The following is a 26132-nucleotide window of genomic DNA, read 5'->3' as shown; positions in this document are numbered from 1 at the left end:
AGCCAAAATCGATTAAATTGTTGCACACTATTGTACATGATCTCGCCTTGGTGGATCCTTGGTGAAGGAGAGAGAGGTCATTTACCTGCATCTCAAAAAGATTTACCTCATCTTCTCGCATTGATTTTATTTTGATTTCACATTACCTTCAAAGGGTCAAATCAGAAAAAATATCTAACCCATTTTTAGACCACTCTGTAATTGTGATAAATGTTTAAATAGCAGGTCAACACCATGATAGCTTTAGTTAGCAGATGAACTGTGGGTTATTCAAATGCACAAAGCCTTGGAGGCCTTTTTGCAATGCAACATTGACACAGCCACTGATTTCGCAGTTTGTGGCACTCTGAAGGCCTTTTTAGGGGAGACGGTATAGCCTTCCAGACTGCACATAGGCAAAATGAGAAAAATAAATGTCATCTACTTCAATCAACTTTGAATCAGGCAACAGCGGCACATATAAGGTCCCCCACGCAGCAATCCCGGAGGGAGATGGCCCAAGCTAAATATAATCCTCAGGAATATTATTTCTATAAGGAAATACTGAACCAGTAGATAATATTGATGAGGGGGCTGGAAAAAACAAACATTTAGGCAAATATTTTGCCTGGTTGGTTAATCGTAGATCCAGCTCTAATGTTATCAAGCAGATGCAAGACCCGAACTTAAATAGTCTTGTGACTCAGCCTCAGGGCATACTAGATGCCTTTATTAAACAATATACAAAACTATATTTTGATTCCCACAATACTTTGCCAGAGACAGTAGAAAGGTGGCTTTAGGGACTTGATATCTTCTCAATTATGTCAGAGCAGAGACTATCACTAGTCCATTTACCCTAACAGAAGCAGCACTGGTTGTCTTCTATTTCCCCATCGCAAAAGCTTCTGATACCGATGGGTCCTCTGTAGAAGTTAATAAGCTCTTTATGCCTCAACTAAACACATTTTTAGCAAGACTACTTAACACAATTTTACAAGGAGGCAAATTTCTTGATTTGTTCACCGAATTGGTAGTCGTTAGCTTTTTGAAGAAAGGCAAGTAGGAAAAAGACCTGAATTCTTATCATCCAATTATTTTACTAAATTGTGACTATTAGTTGTTTATGAAAATTTTAGCTAATCATCTTGCGGTGGTACCCTCCCTCAGTTATAGATCACGATCAAAACGGTTCCGTCTAATTAGCAATATGCCTACTGTCACCCATTGCTTGATCCAGGCTATAGACTACTTCGCTGTTCGGAAAACTAAGGCAGCAATCACAATGACAAGAAGGTGTTCGAACGAGTCCAGTAAAACATCCTTTTCTCAGTTTTAATTAAATTTGCCTTCCTGCCTAGTTTCCTATCGGTTTTAAAGAATCTATACCTTAACTCTAAGGCTGCTATAGTCATGAAGGGGAAGCCGTCCGACATCGGTCAGGAACTGTAACCGAATTACCTCCTGTCATTGGTTACAGGCCTGCAAGTAGGATTGGTCGCAATAGAGCAAGGGTGCAGTTCATACCTGCACCCAGTGGTAGGCACCTTAAGGTGCCTGCCACCGGGAGCAGGGATCAACAGGGGGGCACCATAGGCGGCCTCGCACACAAGGGGACCCTGCTAGGGCCCCCCAAAGAGAGTTACCCACTGCCTTTTTGTACCTGAAAGACAGGCACAAAAAGGCAGTGGGAAACTGCCATCGTACTCCCTCGGCCGTAAAGAGCCAGCCGTGGAAGTACTGAAGTGCTTCAGGATGGCGGACGGGCTCTCTGAGCCCGTTGTAAGCCAGCCAGAAAACCAAGTAGGATTCCTTTCCAACAGAATGGCTCGGTCGAAAAGGAAACCAAACGGCACATTCCGATGCTGGCAGGAGGTCTCCGTGCTATACAGGCAATGGAAAAAAATTCTTATAAAAGTGTTTCCATTTTTATTTTTTCATTTATTTCACGTAACTCCAAAAGGCGTACTGTAAAAATAAGAAATTTTACGTAAAACTTACACTTCGGTATTTCAATACGTATTCCAAAATGGGTGCCCCTCCATCGTCCTGCTTTGTTATTGTGAGCTTGAAGGTCTTTCCTCCACCAGGTTGTCCGTGGATTGATGGGGGACTTGGCTCACCTGAAAAATCGAGAGAATATGTTATATTTGCATGTTATATTTGCATTGAGCAGAGGCTATAGTTAAGTTTGTAATGCTAAATATTGCTGTAATGTTTATGGATTCTAATGCATATTGACAATAATAATCTGCTTATTATAAATATTGCTAAATATAAACTCGTCACATTGAGAAAATTAAAATGAAAGTAACTGTTTTGTTAGCAATTGTGTGAAATGCAAAACAAACTAGAGAAAACCTGGTGTTCCACTGTGTTATTTATTATACTTCTATTATTAGTGTTATATATTCAGGACTGTTTAGGAGTCCTCTATTATGTTAACCTTGAAAAATCAACAACTGAAAGGAATACAGATATAGCAAAATTGAAAATCATTGGCATAGACATGACATTTCTGGTTACATAATAGGAGCAGACAAACAATACAGTTCAAAAAGGGGGGTCTGAGGAAACATTTAATGACCACCACAAGATTTATTCCCCATAACATATATCAAAAAACAGTATGAAATCTTGGGGTCAATGGACAAACTATTAAACAAAGTATGCAGGTACTATTCAAAATTGTAACAACCTTACAGATATAAACCAATGACTACACCTCACAGCAATAAAACTGTGGGCATATCCCTTTAGAGGACGAATTCCCTCACTCACCATAGGTGACATGCTTCATCATTTGGGAATCTCCTCCCAGAGGAAAAACAGAGTTCCTCCGGGGGGCTACAACCTCCTCTCTATGAGGAAGGAGCTCAGGGATGTTTTCTTCTTTACGTATAGGTGGAATAGACTAAATCCACAAATTATGAGCCTAGTGCATGTGAGGATGGACGCAGCGCAAAAAATAACAAAATGTGCAGGAAGTGCAATTAAAACTAGTTAGGGAATGTAAAACGGAAACTTTATTCTAATACATCCCTACTAGAATTAAGAAAAACAGTGCACCAGCAGTGTAATTTTAAACTGCTTTGGTGGAATGGAAAATAGTGGTCGACATGTTTCAGCCTAACGCCCTATGGTGGGCAAAGCTTTCATCAGGACCTATTAATGGTGCTGCTGCGTGAATATGTAAGTGATATCAACTGAAAAGGATATACGAACAGGAACTTGAAGCAGTCTGTCTGTTCTTCTAAAAACCAATACCTACATAGGAGACAATAAATAATGCACAGCATCATATACAAATCATCTCTGGTTCTATTATCAAATGCCAAAGGTCTAAACACTGAAAGTGCTACTACAAATTGAAAACAAGGCTTACCCGCATTCCGCTGGGTAACCATTTCACCTCAACCTGGCAACAGCTCAGGATGGGGAACCACTCTAAAAAGAAACGATGTGAAGAACATTATTGAATCAACCTACATGAAGGTCCTGGAAAAACATTCTTCCAATTTTAAACCTCATGTGGTGGGTAGTGTAAAAGTAAGGGAGAGAAACACGCAAATGCCAAATAAAAAAATAAAAAAACACACTCCATCCAACTAGTGGCATTGTGTGTCTATGAATAGGCAGAAAACAACAATTAATGTACATAAAAAATCACTAGAGATTGATGTTCATCTCAATAGAATATTCTTTTCTTGACAATGTGAAGGAACCCCTCCAAAGTGATTATATATAGTGGCCACATGCAAGAAAGATTAAGGCTGTTTCACCAATCGCTTTAAAGAAGCCAACAACCACAGCGCATGTGTCTGGAAGACATGCATATAACAAGGATTATTCCAACGTTATGCCCGTTAACCTTTTCACATATTATCAACCCCAAAAGGAGCCAAAGGCCCCGTTTTTCGCTACATAACGTATGCATTAGATGGCTTCTCAGCAGATGGACAACCATAACCTTACTGCGGGGCCACTCACCTCTCCGTCCGTACTCCGAGCTTTACATGAGCCTGTAACCGGAGGTGAGTGCCCCGTGGTTCGTAGTGCATATATATCGGAAGTGATCTCATTCATCAGGAACCGGTGTGCTGGATTTCAAATCACAGTTATCAGCGCGCATGTGGCGCGATGGTGACACTTGCCCATTGCGCATGCGCTTTGCACAAACAACAGGTTCTAGCACAGCGCATGCGCAGATTGAAAACGCGCTCAGATGTCACGAAACGGCAAAAAACAGCGTAAGAGATGTAAAAGACAAATGTAACGCTAAAAATGGATAAAGCACCAATTGTCTTTTGGAGCTGATGGAACTAACTAAGAACTTCATCAGAACCACAGGGCTCACAATCAACGTGGTACTGTCAAATGATTAGGACGATCTCAGAGTCCTACAAACAAACATACCCTGCAGAGGTAGTTTGTCGCCTGATCAAGCAATAGGCTATTGTCCCAAATCTAGAAACAATCCAAAACATCAAGATCAAGGACCTCACAAACAGCGTGACACTGGCATGTGATTAAGACAATCTCTGAGTTCATCAAACACTCATACCCTTCAAAGGCAGGTTATCGCCTACTCAAGCAACATGCTCATATCCCAAAACATGGATCATAAAGAAACCCATGGAATATCATCATTAAGACCCGCCAGGTCTGTTTTAAGTTTATGTACCCACCATTGTTCACGCCTGAATAGAAAGGAGGATATATTGACAATATGTCTGGGGATAGAGGGTTTCTCTAAAACCAACCAACGGAGATCTTGTGGGCCATGTTGGACCGTCAGGAAATGATTGGTCAACCTTGTTGCGCTTTTTTTACATCTGATCGTGCTCTTGTGCTCCAATATGCGGGTCTTGACCATACGTGTGGTCATCCCTACATAACGAAGGGAGCAAGGGCATGTGATCAAGCAAATCAAATTCTCACTGTTGCAATTAGTGTGAGTCATAAGTACCCAGGGCCTGGAGGAACCAATATCAACTTCAGAGGTGTGTGACGTCTGAGAGCAGACTGAACAGGAACCACAAGGAAAATGACCTCGCACCGGGTTTAAATCCCATAGGGTACCCTGTGTGTCTCCTCTTTTGTAACGTGGACGGGTGTGTACTATCTGATCCTTTATGTTGGAACTAGGTTTTTCCTCTGGGAGGAGATTCCCAAATGATGAAGCATGTCACCTATGGTGAGTGAGGGAATTCGTCCTCTAAAGGGATATGCCCACAGTTTTATTGCTGTGAGGTGTAGTCATTGGTTTATATCTGTAAATGAATGATTACAGTCTTATATAGCGCGTAGCTACCCGGAGGCATCCCAGCGCTTAACTCACTAGATCTTGAAGAAATCAGGCAAACAGGAAGGTTTTTAAACTCTTCCTGAACCTGAGATGGTTAGCTTCCATTCTGATGGAGTCGGGGAGTTTGTTCCAAAGGGTGGCGGCTTGGAGGGAGAAGCGCCTGCCTCCCATTCGCACTCTCCTGGTTCTAGGAATTGCAATCAGCTTCTTATTTTCATACCTTAGAGCTCGTCCTGGTAGAAATAATTGGAACATAGATTGAATCAGGGAAGGTCCTATTTTATTAATAGCTTTATGGACCGTAGTCAGCGCTTTAAACTGTACTCTTTGCTGGACAGGCAGCCAATGTAGTTGACGCAGTGCTGGCTTAGCAGAAGTCCGACGAGGGATATTCAGCAGCATTCGGGCCCCACAGTTCTGTACTGTCTGCAAGGTTTTTATGGTAGCTTGTGTGGTGCCTAAATACAGCGCATTCGAATAATCCAAGCGTGAGAGAATCAACGCCTGCACTAATATTCTCCTGGCCTCAAACGGAAGAAGTTTAATTATCTTCCGAAGAAGTCTAATGAAGGCATAGCAGGTTCCTGCCACCTTGCGAGCCTGAACACCAAAGTTCAGGGCAGGATCCAGCCAGACCCCCAGGCTCTTAATTTGTTCTTTAGGTGGCGGTGGAGGGCCCAAATTAGACGGCCACCAGTTCTCTACCGTATTGGATGGTTTATAACCTAGCAGCATCACCTCCGTTTTTGATCCATTCAGCTTTAAGAAGGATCGGTCCATCCATTCCTGAACTTTATTGAGGCACAGGGAGAGGTTCTCAAATGGGGCACCCTGAGAAGCCAGGGAGATGATAAGCTGCGTATCATCTGCATACGTTACCAGCTGTACTCCCCAGGGCAGCACCACCTCAGCCAATGGCCTCATATAAATGTTAAATAGGGTGGGGCTGAGGGATGAACCCTGGGGGACACCGCATTGCAGACGCATTTGGGGGGAACAGGCATCATCCTCAAAGACCGCAAAAGTCCTATCGGACAGAAAAGAGCGCAGCCCCTTTAGTGCGCCTCCTCCGACACCTACTTCCATCAATCTATGAATCAAGATGGAATGATTCACGGTGTCGAAGTCGGCGCTAAGATCTAATAACAAAATGGCTGCCCTATCTCCATTGTCCACAATCTTCCTAGCTTTCTCCACAACAGTGATTAGGGCTGTTTCGGTGCCCTGCTTAGCTCTAAATCCTATTTGAGTGATATGGAGGGAATTGCTACTCTCAAGATAGGATCTTAACAACGAGTTCACATGCTTCTCCGCCAGCTTACTGATGGTTGGCAGTAAGGAGATAGGGCGATAATTAGCCCAATCTTCTGGGTTTAGATTTGGCTTCTTCAATAAAGCTTTCACTTTTGCCTGTTTCCAGGAAGAAGGAACTATGCCTGATGTAAGTGAGGCATTGATCACCTCTTGAATAGCTGGGGTCAAAACATCTGACACCAAATTTAGAATGGTAGGCGGGGCGGGGTCCGCTGGAGAGCCTGATTTCAGATTATTCAAGAGGGACCGTGCAGTAGGATAATCTAGTTGAGAAAAATGATACAAACCGGTATTACCGGTGTCCATTGAGGGGGGCAAGATCCCTTCAACGGGCAGAGGCTTAAACGCGGAGAAAATAGTATCCACCTTATCGGAGAAATAATGCGCCAATTCATTACAGCGGGAACTTGCCAGTCCAGGGTCGTTAACAGGCACAGGGGGAGTGACCAAGGATTTGAAAATTTTGAAAATTTCCCTGGGGGCATTGGATGCCGAATCAATTTTTTCCTGATAGTAATTTGATTGGGCAATTTTGATTCCCTGTTTATATTTCTTCAGGGCCAATTTATAGGTGTCCTTACTCTCTTCTGAGTAGTTTTTGCGCCAGTGTCTCTCCTGCTGCTTACATTGGCGCTTTAAAGCTTTAAGTTCCAATGTATACCAGGGTTTTTTATTGTTGCCCTTCCTATGGGACAGTTCACTTTTGGGGAGGATAACATCCAAAGAGGACGTTAGCCATTGGTTAAATTGTGTATCGGCTATCAAAGGGTCCTGGGAGAGCGCAGGTAATGAGTCACTCAGTTCCTTCCTCCACCTCTCGGTAGAGAGTTTGGACCAGACCTGTATGGACCTCCTTGTTGTATTGGAGGGCTCAGACAATATCAATGGAACCAAGGAGAGGAGCAGCAATTTATGGTCAGTCCAGGGAATATCAATTAATTTATCAAAAATGAGATTATCCAAATTAGTGTAGCAGTGGTCAAGGGTATGTCCAGCTTTATGAGTAGGGCCTGTCACTAATTGCCTCAGCTGGAGCACTTCTAATCCTGCGTTGAGACTAATGCAGGCTGGTAAATGTGCCTCATCGGAATGAATGTTAAAATCACCCAGTAATGTGAAATTAGAGGTGGTACTAGCATAATTAGTGGCACAAATGGGAAGGTCATCGCAGAATTGACCGTAGGGACCTGGTGGCCTATATAGCAGGAGGCCCGACAGGGTGCAAATTGGGGAGACGGTAATATCAAAAAATAAGCTTTCCGCACCTTTTATTGCTACTTTTTCAACCCTACAACCCAGTGCTGATTTATAAATTATGGCAATCCCTCCCCCCCTACCTTCTGGGCGATCGTGTCTCAGGATAGAATAGTTGTGTGGTAATGCTCGGACGAGATCTGGGTCTGAGCTATCGTTCAACCAAGTTTCCGTTAAAAATAGCACATCTAGATCTTGTTCCTCTAAGAGCAAGGAGACCTCGATGGCATGTCTTGGTAACGAGCGACAGTTTAATAATGCGAGGTGATACCGGCGGAGCCTGTCTCCAGTGCTCTTGGATGTTTCACATGTGAAATTATATAATTACATCTAGTACAAGGTGCAATGTTCCTTTCATGTGTTCGCAGTTTACTACACAGCGAGCTGGGCGTGCCTCTGAGTCTGAGTAACTCTTTCCGACTGTACCTCATCAGGGGGCAGAGGCGATCTATACTGGCAGCATCCTCGGTCCCTGGGCCCGACCTGGCCCGGACGGGCCCAGACGGGCTTTCCTTAGGCGCTCCTTTGGCGCGGGGATGGCGCATCCGCTCTGCGCGTCCGCTGCGCGGAGGCATACCCGTATGCTTAAGTACTAGCCCCGAGTGCCTTGCAGTGCCTGACAACTAGAACTGAACCCAGCCTGGGAGATACCTCCCTAAGATGGCCGCCGCGTTCCTTCCCCTCGCCTCCTAGATCGAGGCCGGACTGAGCCCTAGATCGGCTGTGTCTCGCTTGGGGGAGAGGTCAGGTAGCTTAAAAAGCCACAAAGCCAAATTAAACCATAACACAAATTACAAAAGTTCAATTTTAAAATACTGCTAAGCGCCGATTTTATTTACTGCAATCGTGATAACAGGTAAAAATGTACAACTCCCGGCTTCCGCCTCAGGAGAAATAGCGAGTCTCGCGAGCCAGTGCAGCTCCTGCTTAAGTACTAGCCCCGAGTGCCTTGCAGTGCCTGACAACTAGAACTGAACCCAGCCTGGGAGATACCTCCCTAAGATGGCCGCCGCGTTCCTTCCCCTCGCCTCCTAGATCGAGGCCGGACTGAGCCCTAGATCGGCTGTGTCTCGCTTGGGGGAGAGGTCAGGTAGTTTAAAAAGCCACAAAGCCAAATTAAACCATAACACAAATTACAAAAGTTCAATTATAAAATACTGCTAAGCGCCGATTTTATTTACTGCAATCGTGATAACAGGTAAAAATATACAACTCCCGGCTTCCGCCTCAGGAGAAATAGCGAGTAAGGTTGTTACAATTTTGAATAGTACCTGCATACTTTGTTTAATAGTTTGTCCATTGACCCCAAGATTTCATACTGTTTTTTGATACATAATAGGAGCATCATTATAATATTTGATAGAGAAACAGTTTTAAACTTAAGGTGGGCCAGTATATAAATGATTACAGGATTATAACTAGAGGTTTAGTCTTAGCTGAACTGTAAGGCATTGGAGACAAACACGCAGAAGCTGAACCAGACTAAGCAGTGCAAAATGTTGGCTTTGGAAACTGCCTTCATTTGGATATATTGAAGTGCTTTGGATTCTCCTCTTGGGAAACCTGGTTATATTGGTTTAAACACTCATCATTAAGTTATAAGCACAGTGTAGAGGTTAAGTTTCTCAATATGAGACACCCCTCATCAAGGAGTGGAGACACCGGGGGCCAAGGATACTGATTCTGTCTAGTAGCTCCACTCCGAATTCCGTGTATCAGGAGGGAAAGGCCCAGGAATGGGGAATCATCACATATTCACCAAATGTTGTTCGAGGGGGTCTGTCTTTAACAATGCCTCCGCCTTCCCTGGAGACTCTGTGCTTTATCTGGTTGTGTTTCTGCACCCTAAGATTGTGCGGATATTCCCATACAGGTTACTTCACATGTGGAACATCAATTACTTAAATTGTGTGAGGTAGTATCCCCTAATTCTTGATATGGTCCAACTGGATCGAATATATTTATACATTTTAATGCTATGATCTGGATTGCATAGCCCCTCCATTGGATACAGTTTGGTTTGTTAGAAGTATGGTACAAACTAGGTTGAGAGATTTCACTGAATCATTTGTCAGGTAGATAGTGCCTCTGAGGAAAGGGATGTCGGCTAGCTTTTAGTGTCTGTACATAGACATAAAAGAAAAAAAGGAGAACAAAGTCAAATTTTGGGAATGCACAAGAATGTTCAACTTATTACTGAGACACATAGCTTCCTTTTCTATAAGACATTAATTTTTATTGACACAGTTATTAAACTAATTACACCTATTGCACAGTCATTTTCTGTGTCAACTGAAAGGTAGTTTTACATGTGGCAGCCCTATTAGTTAGTCTTGAGCATGTGTTCAAAGGGAGGCAGTACTTAGCTATACCTGTGTCACTTAGTCAATTTTTATATACATCTGATTTTGAACTATCAATAGGATAGAAAGTTATTACTGCCTACAGACGGATACTAATAAGTTAGAGAACACTACTGGTACTTTTTAACTCTGTGGGCACCCAGTATGTTCTGTCACAGGTGTTAGGAATTAAAAAGTATACTTTGGGAGAATGGAACGTCAGGTGTACCTTTGTTGAAAAACATGTATTGTATACGTAATTGATAAATGAAGCAATTGTTACAGAAGCTTTCAACATAATGTAAAGTGTAAAGTTGCAGAATTATGGTGAGAGATTGCACAAACTTTCAATGCCTTTTTTCAAAGTAAACATTATATGCATGAAAACCTTTATATTGTTTGTCTTCTGTTGCCAAATGGATTGAATGAGATGTATGGAAACAAAAAATAGATTTAGATACAGCAATAGGAAATTCAGTTTAATGTTAAATTCCCATTAGGGAGGTAAGAGGAGAACCTGCGCTTTCTTTGGGGAAGACTGACCGAGAGAATATAGTACCACGATATAATTGTCAGAATATTAGTTGATATAAATATTGTCTACAAACATATTGCCCCAATAGATTTAAGAATGCAAAATCCAAACTCAATGTGACAATTTTTTTGTAAGCGATATTTAGAATCCAATATTTATGTCAGACAATCTTTCTGCATATGATAGTTTGATATTGAACTAAAAAGATCATAATAACACTCAATGAAAAACGCTACATGGAAGTTAGAAATTTAGATGGAGAGGAAGTTCTGAAATTTGATAAACACTCTGGATCATCATATTAACATGATCCCGAGGGATATCAGAGAGCTTTACAAATGTGGGGAAAGGAAGGTAACAGTACATATGTCAAATAGGAATACATACACAATCACATATCAAAATAGAACTCTCAGGACAAGAATGGTTACAAGTACACAGGGTCAGCAAAATATTAAGAAAATAACTGGTACATAGCGAGATGGGGGGAGCAAGTGGATCGAGAGAGAGGGGAAAAAAAAGAAAAAGAAATGGCATCCAGCGCAGGGCTTAAAAGTGTAAGTCCAATGCATTAGAGCAGACAATCCATCAACCTATTAAGGTAAGAACTTGTTCATAAGGAATCTTTTTACTTCCAATTTGAAGGCAACCTTGGAGGAGATTCTACATATTTCTGGTGGGCGAGAGTTACAGATCCTCGGTGCTGAGCCGGAGAAAGCTCTGTGACATGTTCTCTTTTTGCAAAAGATCTGAGGTTTCAGGAGGAGAGAGTTGGCACTCCTAGAAGGTCTACACCCTCTGGATAGTTCCAGCTTTTGTGCTAGATAACTGCTAGATAACTGGGGGGTTTGAAATGGAGGGCTTTGTGAGATAAGCAAGCCATCTTCAGCTGTGTTCTTACTTCGTAGGGCAGCCAACTTAGGGATTTTAAGACTGAGGAGATGGGCACAATTTCTTTTGGTACCTGTAATCAGTCTGGCCACCGCATTCAATGAGGCCCTTAGCGGGGCCAAGGTATATTTGGGGAGACCACAGAGCGTAGCACTGCCATAGTCTAGTCTTGGCAAAACAAGCGCTTGGACAGCTTGTGGGAGGAAAGGTTTGAGATTCCTGAGAATCCTCAACAGGTGGTTAGCTCCCTTGCACAAATTGCTAATATTAGTCTTCATGTTCAAGTGCTTGCCCAGTGTGATCCGAGGGATTTAGCTGAGTCAATAATGAGGGGGGGCAGTTGATGGTGGTGAGGTGATTCGTCCAGAGTCTAGCTTAGAGTGGGATTTGGAGGAGAGATGAGAAGGAATTCTGTTTTGAAAGTGTTGAGTAGGAGGTGGTTCACAGTTAACCAGTTTTGAGTAGTCAGTAGGGTAGTGTTGAGTGAGGTGATGTTATCCAGGGAGGAGATTTTCAGATAGAGTTGGGTGTCATCCACATACATATGGAAGAGAATGTCCATGGAATTTAGTGCATTAGCTAATGGTTCCAAGAACAAGTTGAAGAGTATGGGAGATAGGGCGGGCCCTTGGGGATACCCATGGATACTAGAGATGGCTGGGAGAGAGAGTGAGTGATTTGCACTTACTCTTTGGGATCTGTGATGCAGGAAGGACGAGAACCATTGCAACATCGGACCAGACAGGCCCATCCTGTACTCTAGAATGGATAGGAGGTTGTTGTGATTAACAGTGTCAAACGCAGAGGAAAGGTCAAGGAGGATAAGGAGGCACGATTAATTTTGATCAAGCATTTCTAATATGTCATCCATAACATGAGTGAGAGCCGATTCGGTGCTATGCCCACTACAAAAGCCAGATTGATGTTGGTCCAGGAGATTGAAATTTTTGATGTGAGCACAGAGTTGCGATTGGACGCATTTAGTAAATGTTGTCACCTTAGCTTAATGGGAAGAGTACAGAACACTCCTCTAAGTTGCCTCTATTTCAATTGGAACTATTAATCCACGTTTTTGTTACAATACTGATGAGAAATGTGTGTCTCTGAAAGAGTACTGAAAAAAAATAATAACGTGCTCTGATGGTGCCCCAGGCCAAAATAACTGAGCAGGGGCACTGTCGAAATAAGTCACACTGGACATCATGGCTCTGTACTGTCTTTTAACTTTTATTATGTTACAGCACTTGTATCAGGAATGGTATGGTACCAGAAAATCACGACCTAAACATCAACCAACAAAAAATAGCGCAGTATATATCATCAAAAGGAGACAACACTTTTGTAAACATTGTTTAGAGTATGGTATTTTTATAAGGTATGTTATCTATATTCTGACATACAACCTAATGGAAAGGATTGAGGAAACTACCATACTTTACACAATACAAGCAAATACTCGACTTCAACTATTAAACAAAAGGCTTAATGAAAGCAGTAGCAACTGACTGGCATCTGCATGGGGAGAAACTTTCAAAAACTGAAATGCTCACAAAGACGTTGGTTGCCAAAGGAGTTTTCAGTGACAGCAGAAGTTAACGTAGGGATGAAAGGTTTACTCCTCTAAGAGGGAGGCGATGTTCTATCTCTAGTGTTTGGGAATCGAATTAGTAAGAATTTGGGTTGCTGGTTGAAGGGGGACTGCGTCCTAGTCAAGCAGCAACCACAATCCCTGTCAGGCTAAGGCACAAGCAAGTCCCACATTAACCTATGCTCACCACCCTGGTAGCTTGGCACAGAGCAGTCAGTCTTAACTTAGAGGCAATATGTCAGGTATTGTGCAACACTTCAAACAGTAACACAGTGAAAAAAACTCTCAAAAGAATGTATCACCAGATGTAGAAAAATAGATAGATTTTATTAAATAAATCAAGACCAAAATGATAAAAATCTGATCAGTAGAACCAGACATTCAGTAGGTATGATGTCAGTGAAAATAGCACCAAAATCAGAAAGTGCTAACTGTGGATATCTGGTTGTGCTGGATCGGGACAAAAGGCCTTATTGGGATCTTGGCAGACAGGTTACTTCATCACAATGGTGACGGATGTAGGATATAATAGGATTTATATTTTGGCGGACGAGATCTAAATCAGGCCCAAAGTCTCAAGTTCAGACTGACCACGATGGATGGTGAGCCGGCTGCAGGGATCCAGCTAGGCTTGTTGAACAAGAGTACCTTAGATTCTGGTTGTAGAGCGTTGCCAGGTCCCACGCCAAGATACGTTGTGCAGCTGAGCTGCAGAGCTGCGATGTGAGGTCCTGCGTCATTGTTCAGGATCCCATTGATGAGGGCTTGTGATGCGAAGTCCAGCATCAAGTATGCGTAAGGCAGTCGAGGCAATGCATAAGATCCAAAGAGCTCTGAAGCTGCAATTCGCGAAACTGCATTGTCATCGATACTGCTGTTGATGGGAGATTTGTGCTGCGAGGGCCTGTGTTGGGAAAGCCTCGCTCAGGCGGCAGTTTCAATGCTAGCTGCGAGGTCCATACAGAGTCATTGCTGCGGGAGAATCATCACAGTAGAGGTGATGCGTCAGATCTGCTTGGGGTTGCACCGTGGAGTGGAGGAGATGTGTGGGTTCTTCTGCATCCACAGATGGGCTGGAAGAGAACCTTCAGGTCCACTTCCAATGGTCCAGGACTGGGGTGGCACCACTTGGCAGGGTAGGGCTCACAGATGCTTGGCTCAGGGTTGTTGGAGATGTATGTTTCTGAGGCTCTAGTTAGGAGGTCAGCCAACTGGCCCTTCGAGTCATTTTGGAGTTTTGGGTTCGAAAGATGCAGGTCCAGCCCTTCTTACACAGACAAGAGGGCAGGAGGCAGCAGGTCAGTACATCAAGGCAGCAGTCCAGCACCTCAGTAGTCCAGCAGGGCTGCAGTGCAGAAGAGTGGCAGTACTTTCAGCAGCACAGCAGTCCTTCTTAATGGCAGAATATCCACAGGTCCAGAAGTGTACTAAAGATATGGTGTCTGAGGTGAAAATATTTATACCTGGTGTCCTTCTTCTGGAAGGTGGGCGAAGCTTCTAGACATTCTCATTGAAGTCCACAGGCTGCGTGCCTTCCCTGCTCTGGTTCCAGACTAATTACAGGAGGGTATGCAGCCCTTTGTGTGGAGGCAGGACCCAGCCTATTCAAGTGTATGTAGAATTGGGCTCAGCTCTACCCTCCCATCCTGCCAGTGATAGCCTATACAGGCATATCTATGCTCTCTATTGTGTGCGGCTGTCTAGAAGGAATACACAAAGCCCGACTGTCAGCTACACCCATTCATGATACCCAAAGGCAAACTCCGGGACCTAAATGGCTAAGGTAGAAACATAAAAACTTTCTAAAAGTGGCATATAAAATCCAACTCCACCGCGAGAGAGGATTTCTCATTACAATTACAAAGATCCCAATCATGTACTCATTACCTGCTTCTGTTTGGTATTAAATGTAATAAGGTAACTCTAATGTTAGCACATGGGAAAGCTAGGCCTGGCAGTAGTGAAAAACAAATTTGAGAGTTATTCACTACATGTAAAAGTCAAAAGTACATGCCTAATTTTTAAATACATTATACCCTGACCTCTGGGCTATTCAGGGCCTAAAATAGGGGTGTTTCATATGTATTAAAAAGGAAGGCTTTGGCTTGGCGAAAGGTTTATTTTGCCAGGTCAAAATGGCAGTTTAAAACCGCACACACAGACTGCAATGGCAGATTTGAAACATGTTTAAAAGGCTATTTAAGTGGATGGCAAATCAGTGCTGCAGGCCAAGAAGTAGCATTTAATTTATAGGTCCTGGGCACATGGAGAACCACTGTACTAAAACTTAAAAATAAATTAAATATGCCATATGGGGATCAGCCAATGTTACCATGGTTTAAGGCGTAAGCACGTGCAATTTAGCACTGGTTAGCAATGATAACGTGTGCAGAGTCCTAAGGCCAGCAAAAACTAGATAAGCAAAAATAACGGGAGGAAGGCAAAAAGCTTAGGGGAATACCACCCTTAGGCTGACTGGCCTAACAGAACTGGAGAAAAATACAAATCTGCACTTAAAGATCAATTTTAACAGTTATGCTGTTTTTGAATTTTAAATGCTTTTCTTCACCCGTAATGCAACAACATCGAGCGTACGTCCCACAGATTGTATTGCTGTATCAAGACTGCAGACTCACTGAATTTAAACTGTGATATTTCTTTTATGTAATGCCTGAAGGAAGGTTTTCTCCTTACCCTCGTAAACTGTGGATTGTAATTTTTAAATATTTTTTTTTAAGAATCCGGTCTTCCTAGAACTTCTTTTCTGGATTACAAATCATGCTATATTTTCAGTGCTAATGGAAGCAGATGACAAGACTTTAAAATAATTAATTTGCCAGGAATTAAATATATTTCTAATGATAAAATAGAAGATCTGACACATCTCCTCAGTATATCCAGCATTAAAAGCAAAAAGTAGAAGGAATTTCAAATTTGCTTTCCTGAAAAATAGTATTCATACTTTTGTTTCTGCTACAAATGTTTTTGTTCCCACAGAATAACACGATGTGCAGCTGGGTTCATAAATATGTTACTTTAGTACAGCAAAAAGGTGCACCTGATAGGCCATTTATTTTGCTTTGTTTTGCTGTTGAAATGCAGGCTGTGATCATTTGAATTTTGTTTACTGATTTGATAGTTTAAGCCACCAATACTTTTGTATGCATACAATTAAATGTAATAATGGGAACCATTGTTTATACTTGCTGATTTTTTTATTTTTGTTTTGTTGTGCTAATCACCCATGAGCTCATCCAGGTGCTCCGTAGCAGGTGTATGTGGTTAGTCCTGGCTGCTTATTGGAAAAGCCAGGTCTTCAGATTCTTACAAAAGTATAGAAGAAAGGAGGAGGAGGCTCTGATGTGTCGTGGTACGTCATTTCAGGCTTTATGGGCCAAGAACTAGAAGGCAAAGGCCCCTGCTCTGTTTTTGTGTATGCGTTGAGTATATGCTAGTGACAGACAGCAGAGCGGAGGTGTCTGAAGATTACTGGAAGTGAATGCAATTGTTAAGGTAGGCAGGGCCAGTGTTCTGAAGAGATTTGCTGGTGTGAGTAAGATGTTTAAAGTGTTCGCACTTGGGTATCGGGAACATGTGGAGTTCCCTAAGTTGTGGGCTCGATGTGGGAGGTTGAGATCTAGTCTGGCTGCTGCGGGCTTTTTATGACGGTCTGCATTCTTCTTGTGAGCTGGTTGATAATCCTTCATATAGCATGTTTCTGCTGGTGATGAGAGGTTGTGTGGTTGTTTTCCTGGTGTTTTCTGGTAGCCACTTGAAGATTTTCTTCAGCATCCTTAGTGTGTTGAAGCATGTCAAGACCACTGTTTTGCAGTCATGTCTAGTTTGTTGTCTATGATTATTCTGAGGTTGTTTGCTTGTGAACAAGGTGTAGGGGTGGGTCCAAGGTCTGTGAGACATCAGATGGACCCCCATTACGAGGCGTGCTTCCTCTCAATCTTATTTGAGTTCGTGTTGAGGCAATTATATTTCATCTAGATGATGACTACTGTCATGCATGTAGTAAGCTTGTTCCTGGTGTTAGGCGTTGTGTCCAAGAGAGACAGTATCAGTTGTGTATTGTTGGCACAAGTGAGGATGCTTATGTTGTGAGCTCGTATGATGCTTACCAGCAGGGTCATGTAGATGTTATAGAGTGTCGGTCTAAGCAAGGAGCCCTGCGAAATTCCCCAGATAAGTTCTTGTGCTTCAGAGGCATAGGGGTGCATGTTAACGGTTTGGGTTCTTCCTGTGAGGAAGGAGCAGATCCATTTGAAGGGGGAATCCCTGAATGACTACTTCATGGAGCAGTTCGATTAGGATGGGGTGGGAAACGGTGTAGAAGACTGCTGATAGGTCCAGAAGGATGAGAGATGTGGTTCCCCCCTGTCGAGGATCGCCCAGATCTCATCCAGTCGTGCTGAATTTGACATTGTACTGATTTTAAGAAATGAAATATATATTTTTTAAATTTAATACCCAAAAGTGAATATTTAACATTAAATATAATTCCAACATGCTGTTTGTAGATCTCACTAAATGACCAATTGAGAGAACCTCAATTTCAAACTGGTTACAAAGCTAATAATGGTGCTCCAGATAATATCACGGAACCCTGTCCATAATTATATAAAAACACACAGTTCAGACCATGTTTCTAGATTTGAAGATAACTTTTGACGTTATAGCTCAATCTCACTTACTATGTAAATTGTGCCGGTGGGGCATTTTGTCACTGTTGTTAAGTGCAATACAACCATTTGATTATAATCCCTGGGTTTAAATCAAACTTAGATCAACTCTAAGGTATTGTGAAGAATTACCAAAACAAAGGTTTGTAAAGCAAGATTTTTTTGCTAGCTCATAGATGTTTATTCTATGTGTTGCTAGGAAAGACCCTGCAAAATGATAGTCTGTTCACCAACAAAGTGGATCCATCAACGTTATATATATGAGGACAACAGTGGCATTTGTGATAGAACATGCAAAGGACTCCAGCACATATTAAAGTGCCCGAAAGTATAATGTAAATGCAGTTTTCAGATTGTAAATTTTGTGGTAGCCAATTTGGATATATTTAGGAGAAGAATCATAAAAAAGGGCAATGGGTCGTGTACACACACACCATAACCAGAGCAGAATCATATCAGTATTTGATAAAGTGGTTAAAAGAAAAAGGAAATCATCACCTTCACCTAGCCTCACTCAATGGCTACTGCCTTCACCAGGAGTTAAGCAGCACAAACGTGGTGGTGGTAGCATACCGTTTAGTGATCAGTAGGAGTGAACAGGTCTTTTTTAACTGTGTCACTGGAGTAAGGCTTACCAGCTCATTCACCTTTTTAAGGTTATACTGCTGTGTGCTTAACTCACCCTTAGCCTACATTGATCAGATGTAAATTGTTGTGCAGTGTAGTGAGTGGTGACCCTGCACTTATTGTATCGGTGCCTGGGAAGGGTACAGTACAAGGATAGAGATGTGCTTTGCATGTGTGCATGGTGACTGCACCTACTGGGTGTATTTATACCTGTGAGGTGATGTAGTGATGTGCAGTGCATGCAGGGTGAATGCATCTACTGGGTGTATGCATGCTTGTAAGAAGTACAATACATGAAGGGTGAAATGTTGTGCAGCGCACACATGGTGAATGCTTGTGCTAGCAGAGTGTGTAATTGCAGACAGATTTGTGCATTGCTGTATTCCTGTGAGCTGGTAAGAACACACTGGAGAAGGGAGAGAGAGACTCCTCTGTCACCTCAACGGGTGCTCTTTGATTCAGAGAAGGATACCAAGGAAGGGGCTGGAACACGTCTCAGGAAGGAGCTTGGGCGGATAAGGGAATCATAAAGAGTTTTTTTATGCACATATCACTGTGGCTGACCTCAAGGTTTGAACTATAGTCACTCCTATTTGGCCTGTATTGTGGGGCTATTAGCTTCGGAGTCTCTCCCACTGTGGCGGACAGCCATTCAAGAGGAAAAGGAAGTGGAGAAGTGTGTACTTCAAAAGAAGCAAAACTGCAACATAAAACTTGAAAGACTTTAAATCACGTTTGGTGGCTGCAAAATGAGTATAAGAATAAGCGTCTGAGACCCCAAGAACTTGTCATCTGCCAAGCAGCCAGATGGGTTGTGTGAGGGGGCTCTGCAAGACTTCTGCCTGTGACCTGGACAGGGGGCCAAGGCCTGATAGTCTCCCTGCTAGATGAGGGGACATCACCCAAGGAAACAAAGACGACCTGCTGTGGAGCCTCAAGTACCAGCGTCTACCTGCTTGCCAACACCAGTGTACCTGTGGAGAGTGAGGAAAGCATTGGTGCAAAAGAGAGCCAGTTTGGGAGCGAAAGCCGAGTGGACATCTGGTGTAAGAAGTGAGGAGACCGCTGCTGCACCAATGGGGTCATTTCCCATGTGCAGAATCCTCTCAAAGACACCCATATTCCAGGATGGAGCTGTGTGAAGATAGCTGTGAGCAGAGTGCCGTGTGAGGTGAGTGACATCTGTGCAGCACCGATTGCAGCAAACCTGGGATAGGAAAGTCCTATATTTTTATGTGCAGAGAATCTGCAGTAGTAAAGAAACTACTAGTAAAATTCCTTTGTGAATAGCAAGCAATTGTAAACTTACACAAACGTTTAAGTTTACCTTTCTGAATCATTCCCCAAGTTTGGAAGCCAAACCTTATGATGCATCCCACTTCTTTCAGTTGGTCAGTTCCTTCATTAAGTATATTACATGTAAGACTGTTTAAACAGCACTAAGGACCTCATTATGAGTTGTGGTATTTCACCGGGAGAGGTAATGTCTGCTGAAATAACACAATGCAAAATTATAATTATGTCAGGAACGTGAGTTAACAGTCCTGAAATTTCTGGAGCTGATAATTCCGGGCCTATAAAAACTCCAGAACTCTGGCAAAAGATATAGGGGCTGGCGCAGCAGGCAGCTTCATTACCAAGTTCCTGCTCTACCCCCTGCAGACATCCAGCGAACATAAAATACTCCTATCAGACTAGAACAAGCACGCTTTGAAGCTCCCCACTCAGTTCCCTGACCTATCGCACCAGTCCAGTATACATGTTACCTCCTCTTAGAGCTGCTGAAAAATGTATGTGTTTTTTCATTAAAATGGTGAAAACTGTACTGTAAAACACCTGGTAGATCATGACACGGACAGTTATCCCCATTTGGTTGAACAAACCCACAAAGAAAGAACTTTGCAATGGTGATTTTGGCAGGTAAATCTGATCCTAGATTTCCACTATAAAGGGGTTATGAAGTAGTAAGTAAAAAGAAGTATATGAGTGAGAAATAATATAATTGGGAAGTAAAGATTCCAAAGTTATGAAGCACATTCAGGTTAAGATTAAGCATTAAAAAGAACCATGCTCCTGATGGATAGTTAGGATGATGGGTCTGACACAGGCCTTGCTGTCATAGTATGTGCACATAAGCATAAACATATTGGAAAGAAAAATCTCTAAAGCATAATTATGGTCACACCGGGTGAAAATCCACACTTGGCATATCCCTCAGTGTTTCCATACACAGATTGCTCCTGATGTGAATGCTCTAATTCATAGTCTGTCAACATTTTCCTGAAATTGACCATGCTCACGCTTTCAAAAAGGATGTTGGAGGAGCCATTCTTACTAAGGCCTTATAAAATTACAATACTTGGAGAGCACCTTCTCTAGGGGAATCCGCTAACAACTGTTTCCATAACAAGCAATGGATTAGTCAAAAAACATTATCAATACTGTTGGACCTGGCCCTTTTTTCAGGGTTATCCCCAAATTTTTGCCTTCCTCCTATATTTTTTCTGACCTAATTTTGTTGGCTTTGGGACTTTTGGCACCTTACCACCCCTGATCAGTACTAAAGTCCATGTGCTCTCTCCTGTAAACATGATATGATTGGTCTACACCTGTTTCGCATATCTAATCTACTTATAAGTCCCTTGTACCGTGGTATCCCATATACCCAGGACCTTTAAATTAAATGCTACTAGTGGGCCTGCAGTGCCTCTTGCGCCACCCACAGAAGTAGCCTTTCAAACCTGTCTCGTGCATGCCACTGCAGTGCCAGCGTGTGCAGTTTAATGCCACATTAATTTAGCATTTAAAGTTACTTGTCATGCCTGAAACACCACTTTTACTACAAATACGTCACCCCTAAGGTAAGCCCTAGATAGCTCTATGAGCAGGATGCTGTGTGAGTAAAAGGTAGGATATGTGCATTCATTGTGTGGCACGTCCTGGTAGTGACAAACACCCTATTTTATTTTTCACTACAGTGAGTGTTTCTCCATAGGTTTGCATTTGGAACTCCCTGATATGTTTTTCAGTGGTAATTTCTGAACTGAAAGGAGTAGCATTGCCAAGTTTGGCATTTTTGGTATAGTGGAGATAAATCCTGTAGATGGATTTTTATGATCATTTTAGGAAGTGTAATAGCAACAAGGGGTTTGGCCCTCGCCGGCTGGACAGGGCCATATAATTAACAGGAAAAAGTGTGGTCCTAGCTGTCACATTCAAATGCTGTTAAAACAATTTAACAGACTACAGTCCATAAATTCAATTAATATGGACTTCAAGCATTTATTTGCTACGTCATTCTTTTAACCTTAATCCACATTTTTTCATCGGTCAGGTAAATGCTGATACGTTTCAATTAGTACATGGTATGCATGATAAAGCAACAAATGTAATAAAAACATAAAGGCTTTGTGATAAGGTAATGTGATAAAGCAAACAATAAATACAGAATGATGCACAAAACAATTATATGTACAATATAACACCAGTCTTAATTCACAAAAGTAGCAGCTACATATACATAGACAATACTTACGAACTGGAAGAGTCTGAAAAATCTCTATTTTGCTGTATTCACCCTGTCCCTTTCCATTTACAGCTGCAACTTTTATTTCATATGTTGTGTTTGGTTCCAAATTACTCAGAACAACAATTGCTGGAAGAAAAACAATAAATTATTGTAGGTGCATATTAAATCATAGAGCAATTTTGTCAATGTAACCAATTTTCGGGGACATTAAATTTCGACTTTTCAAAAAGATAAAAACTTATGTTAATGCTTATATCAATATTGTTAAAACATCCGGTTGATGTAGTATTTATATTTAATGTGGTGTGATACAGAGGAGTCAATGGACAATTATTGTGCATGGCATAATATTACATAACATAAATCTCGGAATGTGGCTGAAAAATGTTCTCATAATCAAAGTCAAAACAGACGACAATTTGCACGTCTGGTGTCATAGGAAGATTCCATTCCTGCATTCCTCATGCATGTGCTTTCATAGAAAGAATGACCACAAGTTTTCTCTTTGTATCCTGTTATGTATCTTTTTAAAAGGCTCCCAGAACACACCCCCTTTATAACAATGCTAACATCTTGATTTTCTCTTGTCCTCTGTTCTGATACTTCTAGAAGATCACTTTACAAAACAATACCGAAGTAATCCTCCTGGGCACGTATTACAGAATGCAGCATATTTGCGTTGTTGACGCCGGGCAAAAGGAGAGTGTGCTGTTTTAGATGGAACAGCACATTCAAGTGCACATGCAAGTGAAATACGGAGCGGCTTTGATGCAGCAGCCCCATGTTTCACTATGCAGGTGGCAACCTGCATGCATTTTTAAGGGGGATCGGAGATCCCCTTGCAGGCGAGTGCAGTAAGTGACTGCATCTGCCTGCAAAGGGATGTCGGGGGTCGCACTCCAGTATGCCTCCTGACATCTTCTTTGCCTCTGTGACAACACCTATAATAAGGCACGGGCACAGAGTCAAACAGATTCCTTCTTTTGCATAAGGCCACTGCCCCATGCAAATGAGGGAACAACCTCTGGTGATAGAGCTGACTCTATATGTGCACCAGTGCTTTCTTTATTACAGAAAGGGCAGCACAAGCGTCTGCGGCCTCTTCTGTAATACCAAAGTGCTGAGGGGGCACGCAAAGCAGGTGAAAATGCCTGTTGCGTCCCTGGGGCACTTTGTATAATATGGACCATAGGTCTCTGGTCACAAATTTGCTGATATTTTGCTCTAATCATATTTTGGAAATTCCCTTTTATGGTTCCTATATTTTTCTGAATCGAGGTCTTAAAATCATCTGTGTTTTTTATTGTTTAATTTCATCAGAGCTTCTGTGACTCTGCCTGATATGTTGTCTTCCTGAATGACATATCCACCGTCTAGTCCTTCAACATGAGGATGTTTCACATTTGAGGTATAATGCCTAATGCACTTTGCTATATTTAACTTTCCCAAAACATGTCACGCTGTCTTCCACCAAGTGTCTCATGCTGCCTATACCAGTGTGTATTTCTGAGATGCCCCTTACTTACTTACTTATGCCTACTAACCCTCCTGGGGTATAGGCCATCAACCAGGCCTCCCCAGCCATCTATGTGTTAAACTTATCTTTCAATCTGACTCCAGCTGTAACCCATCTCCTTGCAGTCACAAGATGCCCCTACCACCTTACATTTCCACATCTAAATCTTTTCAACAATACTCTGATTTGTTTCTCTGACAGATGTGATGTCCCTGGCCTCTAGTCACTATGACATAACAAACACAGTTCTGTTTATAGGAAATGAGAGAAAGGAATACCTTTCCAACAAAGAGGTTGTGTGGTGGTGTCAGGGAATGCCGCTATCTCTAATGAAATGTGTTTTAGACTAAAAGGCACAAAGAAAAGGCAACATTCTGGTTGATTACCGCTCCTAGATAAGCATGTTAATATGCAGAAACCTCTTTCGCATCTCAAATATTTTCAATGACACTTTGCTCTGATTTCCAGAGCTGAAGAGTAGCAATATGATGGGACATCTGCTGTTGAATCCTGACCTCATACTGTTGTAACACTCTGGACCCCATGTTTCTACAGGCATATGATACCACTCTGAAAGCATTTTTGTATTGCTCTTTTTTACAGACTTGCAGTCCAAAGTCAATAAAACAACAATGGATTACTCTCTTAATCAAACATCATGTTGGGCTCTCAATCGCATGTTACTATCCTACATTGTATATCTCTTTTCCTAATAGGATCCTTATGTGTGAGTTGAATTTTCAATTGCTTGCTTATCGTGAACTATTCTTAATACAAGAGGACCATAAACTTGGGTTTCATCCAGGTAGAGTTACTGATACTATCACATTCATAGTGGCAGCATTGTTGATCTTAGTATAACTTTCCGCGTCTTTTCACAACCTGTGTTGCCTTGTGCGTTTAGAGGCTATAATGTACAGGATGAGGAAGTCTGCATTAATATCAACTGGTGTTCTTCCTGTCTGACTGGCCATTTTAACCGTAGGCCTTGGAAGTTCTTACAAATAAGTCATGCCTGCTGCCTGTGGTGCTATGCATGAATAAGGTTTATGCACATTGTAATTGAACATCAATGCTTGCTATCAGCTCAAATAGCCTCATGTATGGAGCATTCATATTTATACGTACTGACATGACATTCAGGTTTTAAAAGCACACTGGTGACCACTCACCTGATCCTTCCCATTATTTCTCCATAAACAAAAACACCCTACAGAGATTGATATCAAACTGGCTCAGCACCATTTCTCAAAATCTGATTAGAAACCCAACAGCTCATAATAGTTGACTATGTCTATAAGGAGAATGTATGATGTTACTACGCGAGTAAATACCATGCGGTAGGTTACAACACAGTCGTTACAACAACCGCGTTGTTACCACGCGTGGCTTTACATTGCAAGTCGTTTCTACTACTTGCGCTAGATGGCGCGCTGGACTTAGGAATAGTATAAATTACTATTCCTACTCCAGTTAGCACAACAGCAGGGAATGTGTTGGACTTAAAATCCAACACATTCCCTGGTGTTGCACACCACCAAGTGCAAGTCGTAGAAACGACTTGCGATGTAAAGCCATGTGTGGTAAAAACATGGTCGTTGTAACGACCTCGTTGTTTCGTACCTGCGTGGTAACAACAGCATTGTAAAGGCTGTTTCCCCTATAAGGATCCACTTGACCATGGAAGCACAGGCTAACTCACTAATATTTTAAGTTGTATCAGAGTATATGTGAACTTATTTCTGCATATCATTTGCCACTGTAGGCAGGACTTTTTTTTCTGAAGATAAGCTACGTTATTCAGACAAAATGAAAGTTTTCATTATGAGAGCGACCTACAAATGGGCCACATAGCTGATGGCTAACTAATCTTGGCGTGCACCACCCCAGTTAAAAAGTTGTTAAATCTGGATAATCATTTGTATCTGACCCTCTTGTTTTGCTGCAAATCTATAACGACAGTTCAGTAAATAGTCTCTGTCTAAAAAAAGATGAAAAAAATCTTCCCTATTCTAGCTTCATACATCCATTTTCTATAGTCTGGTGGTTATTTTCTCTTGTATAAACGAGTGTAATTCTCTGAATTTGGGGATCTATTTCCACTAAATTAATCAGCTCTAAAGTTAGCAAAATGTTGTTCCATGCATTCTGGCAAACTTGTCCCAGGACATTTTCTGCTTTATTCTCAGGTCACCTGACAACAGTACCCTGACTGCCCAGAGCAAATAGACCTCTGTTCAAAAGCCTCTCCCATTTGACATGAAAGCTATACTTTGAAAGGGTTCTGGTTTAATGAAAATGAATTAATCTCTTGAAATCCTTCATAGTTCTTCTTCTATTAGGTTCCTACACATTAGAAATGTGTAAAGAATTTATCATATTTTCCCTTGTTGACAACCAAGCATTGGAACACCCTGTTCAAGATCAAAGAAACGTCTATGACTGGTGCCATATCTTACAACTTAACAGTCTGATTTAGGTTTCCTTTTGGACCTGACTCTGTCTGCAGGGTCACCCCAAACATTTTGCCTTCACCCCTCCTGTTTTGCTGAATTTATTTT

General features: G+C 42.0%; 1 protein-coding gene across 2 annotated transcripts in view; it reads right to left on the bottom strand.

Moving 5' to 3' along the window:
- NCAM2 (neural cell adhesion molecule 2) overlaps positions 1 to 26132 on the bottom strand; it is a 1313898-nt gene that overhangs the window by 219892 nt on the left and 1067874 nt on the right. For both annotated transcript variants that reach the window (XM_085623062.1, XM_085623061.1), the window contains 2 exons: positions 22062 to 22181; positions 1981 to 2102 (listed from right to left, as the gene is read on the bottom strand). In XM_085623062.1, coding sequence (XP_085479188.1) covers positions 1981 to 2102; positions 22062 to 22181 — 242 coding nt within the window. The remainder of the gene's footprint in view (positions 1 to 1980; positions 2103 to 22061; positions 22182 to 26132) is intronic.

Source organism: Triturus cristatus, chromosome 8, assembly GCF_964204655.1.
Source record: "Triturus cristatus chromosome 8, aTriCri1.1, whole genome shotgun sequence".
Lineage (NCBI taxonomy): Eukaryota > Metazoa > Chordata > Amphibia > Caudata > Salamandridae > Triturus > Triturus cristatus.
Note: the sequence above shows the minus strand (reverse complement) of the source record. Positions and strands in the feature narration are given on the sequence as shown.